General features: G+C 45.6%; 1 protein-coding gene across 1 annotated transcript in view; it reads right to left on the bottom strand.

Moving 5' to 3' along the window:
• The window catches only part of GALNT2 (polypeptide N-acetylgalactosaminyltransferase 2), a 97,693-nt gene extending 94,993 nt beyond the window's left edge, over positions 1-2,700 (bottom strand). Inside the window, exon 1 of the mRNA XM_059831347.1 lies at positions 2,581-2,700. Coding sequence (XP_059687330.1) covers positions 2,581-2,700 — 120 coding nt within the window. The remainder of the gene's footprint in view (positions 1-2,580) is intronic.
• Positions 2,701-14,893: the final 12,193 nt, after the last annotated feature.

Below are 14,893 nucleotides of genomic sequence, written 5' to 3'. Positions count from 1 at the left end.
AACATGCAAATTACTTACACAAATTAATTTTACAGACTGAACACAGCAGAGACTTCAATTTATTAAAAGTGATGTTCTTCGGTAAGCAACTCTGTTTCCATTATATTGAAATAGTGGGCAAGTAATAAGGACTACATGAAGTCATATACACTAAGAAATTTACTACAGCAGGATTTCTGTTCATAAGTTTAAGACAGTTTGTGTTTTTGCTTTATACCAGGGTCTGACACTAAGTTAATAAGCCTTTCATTGAGATTCAAAAGCTATTACATTACACACATATTCCTCTACTTACATTTGCTAACCTACGCTGAGGCCCAGGATTAAATTTTACGCTTCGCTGACAGAAAATAGAATCCTAAATCACCAATCCACACATAATTGTTAATTTCCCCACTTGTTTCTTGTGGTCACAGTACCTACTTTCTTCCTTACCACGGCCTTACTTTAAACTTTCACATTTTTAAACCTAGCACTGAGCTTCAGCTCAGGCCTACGAAATGTCTCATTTTCTTTAAATTCTCTTTACTAAACTCTCTCAATTACCTAGACCAGTAAGGTTGACTAAATTTTGCACAGAATGAGAACAAATTATACTACCGAAGCAAGTATCAGGATCACAGGTATCTTAAAACCATAATAAAAACTCCTACAAATATCAATAATAAACAGCAGTAGGTTCTAGTAGATTAAGTACCAGACTCATACTCAGAAAACCTGGTTTCTTTTCTATTTCATTCTCACCTAGTCTTCTAGGTGACCTTGGGCAAATCATTATCCCCACACTGCAGATTCCCCAGCAGCAAAAATGAATTGAACAGAGTTGCAAATCTGTCTGGAAACTCCAACTGAAACACACCATGAGAGTTAAAAACGTTTTTCCCTATCTGCAGATATATTTGACTTAGACAGCTTTTCTTTATCCCATTATACATCAGCAGCAGCGTAAGATTGCTTTTACTTCCTAAATACACTCTGGTGGTTCTTCAAGAAAGGCTTTAGGCTACTGCCTTACTTTTTAATCACATGCTTGATCTATTTCTGCTACTGTATCTACTCTGAAGGACCAAGAGCTTGTATTTAGCAATACACACTTAACACTTACTTTAATACATTACGTCAAAAGTTGCTGTTGAACACATTCCTAAGCTACAGGGACAAAATGAAACAGGACGCATCAGAACAGAGAGCCAATCATCAACGAGCAGCGACTCATTTTCTAGACCCTTGCTCACCTACGTAATCTTGTAAGTAATCACGCAAGTATTTGCTTCCACGACTGCCACGGGAACCAGTCATTGGCAGATTTTTACCGGGAATATATGCCTTGATGAACTGAACTGCATCAAAGCAACATAAAAAGATTCTTCTTCTTATACACAGCTAGACTCAAGAAACACGGCTTTTCATTTAACAGGAGACTGCCATTTATAAGCAAATAACACTGCTTAACTGTGGCTCACTTGCCTTCTTCCCATTTCTGGGTTTGTTTGGCTTTTTTTGAAAAATGACACAATTATGAGATGCTTTGTCACCTTTCCTATTCCAAAACATAAAGTTTAAACAACAGTTTCTAAATGCTCTTGGTTTTGCTAGCCTTTGTGGGAAAAGAGCCCGCAAAAAAAAAAAAAGACTTATTCATAATTAATTTTTCTAAACAGACTTAGCGGATAAAGTTGCCACTTCCCACATCATGCCACAAAAACCTGTTCCGATTGACACAAACGTGAACTCTGATGTACTTAACTTCCAGCTGTTTTCCTGATCGATGAATTACTACAACACACTGAAAAATTTACTTAATAAGCTGATGGACAGAATAACGCGGAATTACTCCGGTACTGTCAATAGACAATTTCTTGAACATTAGCAACTGAGCCGTTAAAAAAAAGGAAGAGACAGACCTTCCACACCACGGATATGAAATGTGACAAATCCAGCTATTTCCTGAGATACTGCACAACCGATCAGAAAACGGTATCTTTCAGGCGTAGCGATAAGGAGAAGGGAAATCGCTGTGCATCCAAGAGGGAAAAGAAAGGGAAAATGCAGTTGCAGCTCGGTTCCTTGCGTATTCTCTAGGTGCAAACAGGAGCCCAAGCGACTCCGGTGCCGGCGGGGGAAGGAAGGAAGGGCAGACGTTATCTGCCGGGAGGGGAGGGGAGCCGAGGCGGGCCCCCCCCCCCGCCCCGGAGCGCAGCCCCGGCCCCCCGCCGCCCGCCCCGCTCTCCCCTCCGATACCAACTTCCCCCGGCCCGGGACGTGGCCGGCCGCAGTTGGATAGGGAGCGACGTGACGAGGCTGAAACCGGTCTGAAGTCCACAAAGAAGCCATCTGCCTCCGGGAAACGGGCAGGGGAAGGGCGGGCGGGGGGAAGAAGCCCGGGGGAGTTTCACCCCGCCCGAAAGCGAGCGCCCCCCCGCCCCGCGGGGGTGAGGAGATCCCTCCGCCGCCCCTGCCCCCGCCCCGAGTACCGGGCAGCGCTGCCCCCAGCCCGGCCCGAGCCGCCCCGCCGCCGGGACACGGAGCGGGCGCGCCTTCCCCGCCCGCCCCGCGCAGGGCTCCGGGCTGGGCTCTCACCTTCCTCCCGCCGCCGCCGCCGCCGGCCAGCGCGGCGCTACCGCCCGAGTACATGTAGTAGGCGATGCCCAGCACCCAGAGGAAGGCGAAGCAGAGCAGCAGCCGAGACCTGCGCCGCATCCTCCCTCCCGCGCCGCCGCCAGGCCACCAGGAAACGGCCAGCAGCAGCCTCCGCTCCTGCCGCCGCCGCCGCCGCGCAGGGTCAGGGGGCAGAGGGCGAACGCCCGCCCCCCGACCAATCCCGCGCCGCCCGGCCCCGCGGGGGGCGGGGCGGGACTACCGGCGTCGCCATGGTTGCAGCACGCTGGGCCGCCGGCCGGGCCGCCGCCCCCTCCCTCACGGGCCAGGGACTGCGCGCCGCCCGCGGCGGCGGGGCGCGCACCGGCACGGCCCGACCCCGCCCGCCCCTCCAGCCCCTCCCGCCGCCGGCCCCTCCCTGCCGGCGGCCACCGGCCGCCGGGCTCCCCAGCGGCTGCTTGAGGGGCGCGCGCGCTGCCCCCGCTCCGTGAGGCTGGTGCCGCGCCTCGCGGCCAACGGGCGGGCGGCGGGGGGCAACCGGTTCCCCTCCTTGAGGCGGCGGGGCCGCTCCCGCGGCTGCGTCTTCCCCGGGCGGGCGGGGAGAGCAGCCGGCCCGCGCCCGGAGCGGCGGCCCGCGGGTGCCGCGCCGCCGTGTGGCTTCGGAGCCGCTCTGGGGGCCGCCTCGAGGGCGCGGTACGCTCTGGGGCCCGGCCCGCCGCCTCCCACACGCCTGCCTCTGGCCGAAAGCGGCGAAGTGTCGGTGGCCGCGGTCGGTGGAGAGGTGTGCGGGCTCCCTGCGGAGCTGGGGCATGGGCAGCGCCGGGAGCGGGACCGCTGACATGAGGGGTGATCCCGGCTTGCAGGGTTTGCTGGTAGCTGCACCCCCGGTCAGTGCAGTCTCCGAGTGCCGTAGTGTTGATCACTAACTACGTAGTGTTGATCCGAGTGCCAACTGATGTGTTGATCACTCCTCTTTTGGGTTGTCCAACTCCCACCCATATTGGCTGATTATATAGAAACTCCGAGGTTCACAGAAACTCCAGGCTGGCCACCACGAGTCCCATCTGTGTCTCTCTCCCTGCTGTTCCTACTGAACATGCTTTATGAGGGTGTTGTCCTTGAAGTCACTTGAGGCAGGTAGTGAGGCTGGTCTTCATTAAACCTCAAAGTCAGAAAGCAAAGTCATGTTGGATTGTGCCCAGTGTCCTCTGCGTGACAGGTATCTGCATCTCATTTGATAAGTCTAAGCCTTTCTCACATCGTTCAAGAGATTCTTCCACAGCCTTACAGGAGATGTCAAGGTCCTGGCAACCCCGCCATCCCACTGAGGTCACGTACCCGTTCCCCTTGCACTTTTGGGGTCGCTGCATTACTCAGGTAGCAGTACCCATTCTTGAAGCGTGGTTACTCCTATGCAGGGCTAAAGAGACCTCTCGGGGGCTCTGCCTGGATCTTCCCAGGAGGCTGACCCAAGTGGGGCTCCACTCTTAGGGGCTGGTCTGTTGATACGGGTTCATTGCCTGGTAAAATTACCTTTCTTTCTGCTTACCCAGTTCCAGCTTTAAACATCTCAGGACGGACGCTACACTGCTGCTGGCTTTCACTGTGGTTCACTGACTTGTGTGTGCACAGATCATGCTGCTGTTTTTCCACACCACTGTTTCCTGTTGTTCAGCGTTTGCTGCTATCTCATCCCACTCTGAAACATCAAGAAATGAGAACACAAAACTAAGAAGGGAAGAGACACATTCCCTAACAATTAAAAAGCACCTCTATTTCAGAGCCATGGTATCCACTCAGAGCAGAACATTCCAGGTTTTTAAAGGTTTTCTCTGTCATGTCACCTCTTTTTTTCAATACACTGTTTTAGTGCCGCCCATTCCGACTGTACCGCACATTTCTGTCCTCCTTCTGTCTGTACCGATGTCAGACCTCTGCCAGTCCATCTGCACCAGTGGCTACAGAGCCTCTGCAGAAGACTGCTCACCAAGCTGTGCCAGGATGTGGTAGGGGTCTGGCTGAAATTCTGTTGCATGAACAGGAAAAGATCCAGCAGCCAAAAGAAATAGCATCAAAAGCTCACCTGCTCACCAGCTCAGTCACTCTGCTGACATTCTCATCAGGGAGGTGGTTTGTGTCAGTGTTGGCACTGCCTGAGCAGGAGTTGTCTGGCATGCAAAGATTTCAGTGAATGACTGCATACCTTCCACCTGCCAGAGCCCTGATGGAGAGCTAGGATGGGTGAAAAGACAAAGGAAGAAATCCCAAATAAGTATTAGTTCAGGGAATGTAAAATAAAGAGATCTCTTTCTTCAGAGCAAATGACTCTTTCAATAGACTCAGCATTACGATTCTTGGTTTTGGAGGGACTTGGAGAGAGACACCCAATTTGTGCAAAATACAAGTTTTGGAATCGAATAACGGGCATCTAGTGAAGTGAGGTGCAATGGAGAGCACAGGCAGCCAGGAGACAAGCAGATGTTCTGGATGAGATTTTTTGATTTATCCAAAGTGTGTTTGATGCAAGTGAGAGCAGTACCTGCATCTAAAAAGACACACATACACCACCCCAAAGGCTAAATTTTAATTAGCAAGATTTTCTTTATGATTCAGAGCAGTCTCAGCAGCCCAGGATGGTGAGCATGCCGGTAAACTCCTGCCACTTAAGCTGTACCATCAGCTAGAAGTGAGATGAAGAAGCATCTTCCCTGCTGCTGGGGGATTCCTTCACTGGGCAGGTCTGCTGAGGGAGAGGGTGCTGTGCGTGACATGCTCCCCCACAGAAAACATCATATACTTGCATGTGTAAAGTGCCCAATTCTGGAGCCATAATCCCATTTAACCTTACAAAATCTGCAAGCCACTTACTCTTCAAACACCTTGCAAAGCCTACAGAATCTTTTCTTGCCCTTTTCATAATCTAAAAGATCTTGAGACGGTCTTCAATGGTCTCCCTGAAGCCCCAGGTATTTTTACTGATTTTAGCAATGTGCTCAGATAGATTTTTCCTTTTCCAGCAAAATTATCCAGCCATGCATGTACAGAAAATCCTTCTGTAGCTGCACACTTCACAAACTTAACAAAATAATCCACTGCACATGCTCGATCGTAGTTTTCAAAGGTTTATAATTCAGTCAAATCAGAACTAATTTCTTCTCAAACAAGCAAATACATGTCTGCTTCAAGGAAGGCTACTTCCATGTCAGAGTTCATTTTTCAGCCTTCTGCTGATAAAGTTACAGAAATGCTCAAAAAAGGCTCTAAGAACCTATTTAGCTCGAGAAACACTTTTTTTTTTTCCCCACTCTCCTGATATTCTGAACTGGTTGAACCAGTTTTGTTCAAATCTTTCCAAAATATTCACATTTGGACAAAGTCCCAATCCGGCAGATTTCATCCTGAATCATTGATATTTCAGAGACCACAGAAAACACAGAGATTTAGAATGGAAAATGCTACTTTGCTTTAACTCTAGGAAAAGCTGCCTGTTCTATTACAACACATTTACATGCACATACCTCTTTGCCTCAAAAGTCCTAACATGTTTAGTCAGCAAAGCAAAACTGGAAAAAAAAAAGCACTTCAATTAAAGCAAAGAATTCAAGAAAAATGTAAGATATTTTTAAATTATTTTTCCAGTGCATTTCAAAAGAAAGTATTAGCATATTTTAAAAGCAGAGTTGCTAGAATGATTCACAGAATATCAATGCTTCTGTATCAACCACAGCCTTTTAAACAAAAGAGAGATCAAGCACGTGAGAGTACCAATAGGAGTAAAATTTGCAGAAGGAGTCATCAAAACTTTGCCTCTGATCTGTAATGCAGACACCTAAATTCGATGGGCCAAATTCTGATCTAGATAGTTAGGGTGTAAACCAGAGGGAATTTCACCAAATTTATTTGAGAGCAGGTGTAAAACCAGACACAACTGCAACCACAGTCTAATTCAGAGTGTTAGCGTTCATCTTCTTAAAACTAAAGACCACAAATTTGCTCATCCTTTTCTGGAGTTCAATGACTCAGTCAGAGGTGAATGAATCCTCCGACAGTGCGAATGGGAAGTAGTCCTCACCTTTAGGAATACGTGAGTCAATCCCTTACTCATGCAAGCAATCTTGTCCTTGCAAAGACAGGAAGGAGGATTTTCAGATCAGGTCTAAACCACAGACAATAGATTTTAAAAACTTTAAAAGGCCAAAAATCTGATCAAGATGCCTGAACCTTTTTGATACACAGAAGCTAACATGTTAATGATCCAGTTCCGATTACGTTCTTTGAAACCTGTGCAGTTATGTCAGAAAGTATATCATTCCTTCGCTCTCATGAGAAAGGTTACTCATTACCCTAATGTAAGTTGTTTTATAACACAGAAATCACACATTAACATGAAATTTAAAATATATCTGTAGTGGATATAGGTTTATTAATGCCTTGAGAGCTTGAGCTGAGTACTCAGCCTGAGCCAAGTTTGTGTTTGTAGTGAAAGATCCTGATCCTGCAAACATTTATGCAAATGTTTAACTTCATTCAGTGCATATTCCCATTGGAGTCAGTCAGACTACTCAGACGTTTAAAATTATATGCTCATGGCTGAGTACTTGCAGGATTAAAGGTTAAGTGCAGCTAGCAGGTCTGAAAATCTGGGTGGGTGTTTCGCAATTCCTCACTGCACAGTGGTAACAATGAGAAACAGACTACCTCCTCAGCTAAAGACTTGGGAGTCAACATGTCCTTTCCCATCTGTTTAGATGCCAAGAACTATGTTTGTTTAATTTTTCAGCACAGTTTCTGATGCTACCCAGAGTAGGCAGACGTGCTGGCAATAGCATTCAAAAGTGGCTCACTTCCAGAAAAACTTGTTACCCTCCAAGAATGTTTTTCGAGCTGTTAAAACCCCAAGTAGCAAATACTGCATCGTGCACATTTTACCTTGAAAATAATGTGTCACCCAGCCTGACCTATACAGGGTTTGCCGTGCAAGGTCTGAATGCATTCAGGCCTTTTAGAACTAAAGCTCTCTCATCCTAGACTTTGGTATCAGGAAGGTAGTGTCTTCACTTTCAAAGCATAAAGCAATGGCTATTTCCTCTGATAGTAGGGTTTTTATGCTGTTTCCCCATTAGAGATCGATCAACACATTACGTCATACAATGCAGATATTGTAAACACTGCATTTTCTCACAAAGGTTTGCAGTACCAGCTTAAGCCCTTGTGCTTCCAAAGCAAATGATCCAAATCTGGAAGTCCTTCCTCTCTATTAAATACAGTTTAAGGTTCAACATTCCTTGGAGTTGTTCAATTCTACAAACAGAGGAAACAGATTCTTTTCCTATGGGTGGTGAATACAAAGAAAGAACAACTCAGCCTTTGGTAGGCCTCCCGCTAAAGATGGCAGAAGCCAGTACAAACTGCAGTCCCATTGCCAACTATTCTTCCCAAGCTGAGTCACTTAGCGTGTTGGACTGAACTTCAGCAGCACAAAAAAAACCTCTTGTGGCATTCTGTAGGCTGATGATCAGATTTCAAAATGTGATACAGCTCAGAAGCATCTCTCATAGGAGAGTGATGATAGATGAAAGAAAGAATCATCTCTGGAGAGAGACTTGCTGAAACAATGACCTCACCTTTGATTGAAGTAATTTGATCCCCCTTCATTGCATTTATCTGAATTCTGAGGGTCATGCTGGATTCTTCATAGCTGCCAGGAGTGGTAAAGACTGATGATCTACAGTCTGAGACAGGGCAGGAAATTCCATCCTTTCCTCTCAAGCAAGACCACGTTGCAGTCATGTGCGGCTGTAGTACAGTAAGTCATTTGAGGCTAGGGGTAAACACTAAGTGCTAATGCATAATACAAAAGTCCATTTTTGAGCAACAAAGGCAAATGTGAAGGCATCACACAACGGTGCTGAAATCTCAGCTGGTACTTTGTCTATTCAAACTCATAATCCAGATCAGTAAGTAAGCCAAGTAATATGAGGCTATCTATCTATGATACAGTTTTGCTATAGCAAGGCATAGAAAATGCAGCTAAATTAGCCTACAATAACATTCCTTGAGATCAAGAAAGGGTTTCCCCAAGTCAAAGTGTTCTACCAGAAGCAGATTTTGCTTCTCTCTTTAAATAAAGTTTTTCCTGATTGCACCATCATCAGGTCACCACAGGGAATGTGAGGGAAAGGGAAAAAGAAAGAACAAATGCAAAGATGAATGAAGGAGATGTGGTGGAAGGGAGGTGAGAACACAAGGAAGCAACATAGGCCTTTCCCTTCCAAAGTTACTGCACCGTATTCTGACTCTCTCTTTGCAGTGTCTGAATTGAAAAGACTGATAAGTAATTCAGATCGCCAGCTCCCCAGGATGTCAGACCCTGGTTTCTTATACAGATGGCAGGGAGAAGCTGACACTTAGCGAATGCTCAACCTGGGTATTGCAAATGCTTCTCTGCAGTGACTGTATATGATTCAGAGGGGCAGAGAGAGAAAATCTTTCCTTGCTATACAATATTGTAGTTTCAGCTATACAGTAGAAAGCATCTCTTTCTTCCCCACTTCCCTTACAGTAGGAGTTAAAGAAAGTGCTTTCAGCCTGAGACATGGAAAGCAGCTCTCCAGTTTTCTCAAGAAGCATCCTAATAACTGACAATGATAAGTTACTTCCAGAGGTGCTATAGTGGACAGGCTGAATACAGCTCAGATGACTTTAATTAATCTTTCTTTAAAAAAATATCATTCTTCCATGTTCATACTGTTGGCTCCTACCCAGATGCACACAGTGGAGCCCATGCTGCCCGTAGCATCCTATCCACGCATTCCTCCTGGACACAGTGCAGTCTGACAGTCAGCAGTTCTGTACATCCCCAGAGACTCCTCTGCACCAGGTGAAGGACGCCACTCCCCACACACCTGTCCTAGCACCGTGTCTGCTTTTTGCATTACAACTGTGGCTAAACAAATAAACCCCAGTGATGTATTTTTATCAATGCTATAGATTGTACTCCCGGATATTGCTCAAGAATATTTTGCACTGTGCAATTAGAAGTAGTCTTTTCACACAGCACATATCATCAATAAATATGTTACTTTATCATGTTCGTTTGCATATTTGCCAATTTGCGAAATTTGGTGTTTGGATCCCACAATCATTATAACAAATTACACAGGTCTTCTGTATTGCACTCAAGAGCATATTTCGTGTAAGAGGGAAAAGAGATGCTCACAGCTATTTCAGTTCACATACCCTCTAGAAGTCATATATTGATTTCTCCCAGATTTAATCTTTCAGTACTTTGGAACAGACAGTAAATAGGCTCACTTACCACAGGGGATGGAAATTGACCCCATCTGTAGTCTTCACAACCCTTTTGGCTTCAAACCTTTATCATCATCTGTTGAAATCATGAAAGACACTGTTTCTGAAAAGAGGACCAAAACCAGCAAACCTGGAGAAATCAGTTTTACACTGTTCCTCTTCCAACAGAAGTAGCCAAATCCACCCTCTGTGTAATGCGACTGAACCACAACAAACTTGGCCCCGACGCCTATCACACAAACAAAATAAATTGAAAGAGAAACTGCGATTGCCCTGCGGAGACCATGTATTTTCCATCCTTTTTGTTCTTTCAAGAGTCTCAGGTAGAGGAGGAGCAAGTGTATTCTTCCAAGAAGTCAAATGGCAAATAAAAGAACTTTCTGTCCTGTTTCTGTAAGCTGAAGATCTGGGGGTTTGTGAACTGAGGTTAAGATTCTTTTTCCTTTCTCATTCTGCCAGAGTATCACTCACTGTTTTCTCTAGCTTTCAAAACTAATTCTAAACTGAGAGAGACATGCACCTCGTGGAGAGATGGTCAAATAATGATTTTACTTTTACTTGTAAATTAGATTCTTCCAGTGCGTACAGGTGTAAATGAGGCCTTCCCTATTGAAATAACATTTTTAGCCTCAGGAATTCCCCAGTGAGGTCATTCCTTCTATAAGTCCAAGAGAGAGATACTTCATCTGATTGCCATTGCACATGCACTGGTGTAAATTGGGAGTAACTCTGTAGTAGGCCATGTAACTACAACAGACTAAAACTGATGTAAGTTGATAAAAATAATTAGGTTTCTCATACAGCTTCTTCTCTCACTGAAAGGTGGTAATACACAGTGGAGAAAAAGGCGTTTACACAGAGTACGGCACTTCTACATATACTTTGCACAGAACAGTCTTAAAACTGTCACCACAGGAGACTTTGTCCATGGAAATGCTCACGGGGCCACTGTCAGCCCCAAAGGCTTGTGTGCAGGGAGGGGTGGTGGCAGGGGAGGCAAGGGTAAGGAAGGAAGGGGAAGGGGAAGGGGAAGGGGAAGGGGAAGGGGAAGGGGAAGGGGAAGGGGAAGGGGAAGGGGAAGGGGAAGGGGAGAATCAAAAAAGAGAGGACATGCCCTCTGCGTGGTTACATATGGGCATATACTGGTTGTGTCAGGAAGCCCAGCACGAGAGACATGCCTTCGCACTGTATCCTCTCACACATCACTTGTTAAGGAGGGAAACCCCCCACATTTTAGAAAATGCTTCCTGCTGTGATGCTGGGAATAGAAAACTCTGTGATCCTGAACAAGAAAAGCACTCTTTCTGGTGTCGCATCTTTGTAAGCGGCACTTCTACTGTATACTTATTTTTCTTTTGTACTGCCTGAGTCATCCCCTCTAGATGGATGTCCCAGGACAATCTTACGGGAACAAACATCCTTGACTGTACTGCACAGTATAAAACATTTACCAGCTATTCTCTGCGTGTCCTTGTTACAGAAGAGCTCACTAAATACTTGCCTAGGGACACTGATGTACCCGCAGAGGTACAGCGTGACAGTGGTGAGACAAATGTGCATACACAATATTGACCTTGGCAGTTGTATGCCATGTGGAGCACCAGCAGAAATCCTAGCAGCCCACCAGCAGAAATCCTGCCTTTAACCAGTACAGCCCCTGCCAAGCCTAGCAGTGCCTCACCTAAACCATGATTTGGCCGAGTCATCTGCCCTTTCAGGATCTTGCATGCTACGTGCCTTGGAGCAGTTGAGACCCAGAGCTCTCGCTGATGTGAGCACAGAGCAGATGGCAGCTTGACACTGCGGACACCATCACACCTGAAGGCAAGGATCCCATCAGGAAGAGAGCCGTGTCACTGCACGTTAGTCAGGCACACACCTACGCACTGCAGAGAAACCCTGTATTTAAGAAATTTATCTCCCTGTGCTCCCACACTTCCCCAGGGCTCTGTCAAGCCACTGGTACAGGATTTCAGCCAGAACAAAAACAACATCCTCTGTGCTTGGGTGTCATTGTTTTCCTTGCTTTCTGATGGGACCTTGCTAGGGGCTGAATGCAATGGGAAGCCTCACCTGCTGCAGGACCACTGTTAGCCTTTATCTTGCTCTTTCCTGCTTCTGTTTCAGTTTATCAGCTTCAAAGATTTTGTCTGTCTTTCTGGCAGGCAGACTTCTTTTAAATTCGACAAAGGGCAGTGCGTTTTCTTGCTGCAATTAATCACATGTTTTCTGGCATGTGACTAAATAACAATAATTAACCCAGCAGTTGGAGTTTCCCTGGGTTAGATCATGATGCTCTGTGCTGGCTCTCCATAGCGTTTGCTTGCTGTCTACGCTGCTTTCTTGGCCAGGTTACCTTCAGGCATACTATGTGCTTGAGTAACAATAATAAACAGGAAAAATGAGGCAGTTCATAAGATTATTATTTCAGTTAGATTTTCTGTTCTAAAAGCCAAAAATCATCAGCAGGCCCAGTACACTAAGGAGAGCTGTTTTTTCCCTCTACTGACTAAAACATTGAGCTGTTGTATGGCTGTATCAAAGAATTTGATGGGACACCAAATTATTTCAGGAACCCACTGGTACTTCAGCTGCTGAATTTGATCAGCCATGATCTCATATCAACACTTACGAAGAGAGAGAGAGAGAGGAAAGAAAGATGAGAAGTTTGCATACGAAAGACCTGAACAGATCTCGAGTGCTTGTCAGGGTCAGTCTGCACATGTCATTCTTTTAGTTCTTGAAAAATTGTACTGTGCTTCTGTACAGAAAAAAGACTTGCAATAAAGGGCCTTCAAGAGCCAGAAGAGGTCCTGACAGGACTCCCACACGCCACTCCCCCAGCCAAGGACAGGGTCCTGGTGGGAACTTGAGGCAGTAGCTGATACGTGTCTGAGAGGAGTCAATGTGCTTCAAACATCCCAAGAAATGCAGAACCAAAAGGCTCACACCTACAAACACAACAGAGGTCTGCATTTGTGATTTACCAGGTGGAGGAGTTTCTCCTTCCAAGGGAAATAAAGCCTTCAGAGAAGAACCTTTTCAATGTAGGAAACCCTGCCAGAGCTGTGCTTTTATTCTGCATGCCCCATGGGGAGTGACGTTACCTAGAGCTGAGAAAAGTTTGAATAAATAAATCAGCTGAGCCAAGTCCTCTTTTCAGTGTGTAACCAGTTACCCCCTTCCAATGTAAATCTCCCCGCCAAGATTTTCCCCTGCTTCCTTGAGAAAAGCCCAGAAGCGTTCAGGCTGGTCTTGCCACAAGCAGGCTCTCCACGCGTCTGCTGTGAGAGCTGGCAGCCTCAGGCAGCTGGTAACAGTACACAGAGCTCCCAGCATCTGCCAGAGAGACCTGCCCGGGCTGCTCAGTCCCCCAAAGCCGTTCAATAGCTGTCTGTGAAATGGCCTGGTCTCAGGCCACTCGTAGTGGATCAGAGTCCACAGCATAGGTTATGATCAACGTTTGCACTTGCGTTGTGTGTTGTTACAGGGACCACAACTGAGCGAGTACACTGCTACTGGGCTGAGATACACTCCGGTAAGGAAGCCTTAGTAAAGCCAGCACTGATCCTGTACCTGATCTTTTGAAAAGAAAGGGGACATAGGTACAGAGGCTGTTGATTTGGCACCATTCAGAACCATTAAATTTGCTAAAACCAACAAAACAAAAAGAACAGATGCAATTGGAATTTAATGTATTTGCAGCTCATTGTTCCAGTTACATCTCCACCCTACACAGAAAAAGCAGCATCAAGTAAAGTCAGGATGCATACCTGCTGGAAGCAAAAAGATATATTTTGTCAATTGATTACACAGATGGGAAAATCATACAAGCAGTGGCAAGGCTGACAGCAATTTGGGAGAACTGGCAACATCCCAAAGGCTAAGGAAAGTATCCTCTTCATCCAATGCTTCTTGACATTACCTCAGAGAGCAAGTTCACAAATTGTGCATTTCTGAGTTCAGACAAAACCTCCCAGGCTTGTCAAAAGTATAGATGCTGCAATTGCCAACCTAGGGCTGCAAGACATATATAGGTGTTGCCATTTATTTTTTTTTTTAATTTCTTTTTGCTAGAGACGGCTCTTGTAACATCTTGACTCCTGAGCAAGATGAATTCTGTCACTGCGCCAATTCTTAGCACTAGGCAGTGAAGGGCAAAGATAAGGCCTCAGATGTGTCCCACTTATATGTCAAAATACTGCAGCACTGACAAGTATTTTAGTGCTGTACATTCCCTGAATACTAAACTTCTTTCTGGTACTATCTTGTGCTATACAATATGGCTCTTTTTATACTTCAGTTTACTAGCATCCTTTTTCATTTGCAGTTAGGCTGGTAGGGGAAGAAAGCCCCTCACAAAAATTAGGATTGCATTTTTCCAGTCTTTACTCAAGTATGTAACACGTGCGAACTATTCACACAAACCAGGGGTAAGATATATTCATATCTTTTTTATCCTGAAGTGTTCTTTATCAGAACTTAACTCACTATTTATCTTTGCAAAGTTTAAAAATAATGTTTTATTACCTAGCTCAGTATTTTCTTGCCATCCTCAGAGATGATGGAGTGGAGAGTGCACTTATAAAATTTGCGGATGACACCAAGGTGGGAGTGGATGCAAGCACTTCAGAGGATGGGATTAGAATTCAAAATTATCTCAATACGTTGGAGAAATAGTCTAAAACTATCAAGATGGAATTTAGTAACAACACGTACAAAGCACTACATGAAGAAATGAAAGATCAAATGCACAAATACAAAATGAGGAATCACAGAAGAGGTGGCAGGACTGAAAAAAAAGGATGTGAGAGCTATGGTAGGACTCAAAGCAAGTACGACCAAAGCAGGTAAATCTCCTGAAAGGCAAATTCCATACTGAGATGTATTATTACAGGAGTGTCATATGCAACAGGGAATTATTCAGCTCTGCAAGGCACTGGTGAAGACCCAGCTGGAGTATTGGATCTAGTTCTGGGTGGTT

Source organism: Gavia stellata, chromosome 2 (assembly GCF_030936135.1).
Source record: "Gavia stellata isolate bGavSte3 chromosome 2, bGavSte3.hap2, whole genome shotgun sequence".
Taxonomy (NCBI): Eukaryota; Metazoa; Chordata; class Aves; order Gaviiformes; family Gaviidae; genus Gavia; species Gavia stellata.
This window is presented reverse-complemented; position numbering and strand designations above follow the sequence as displayed.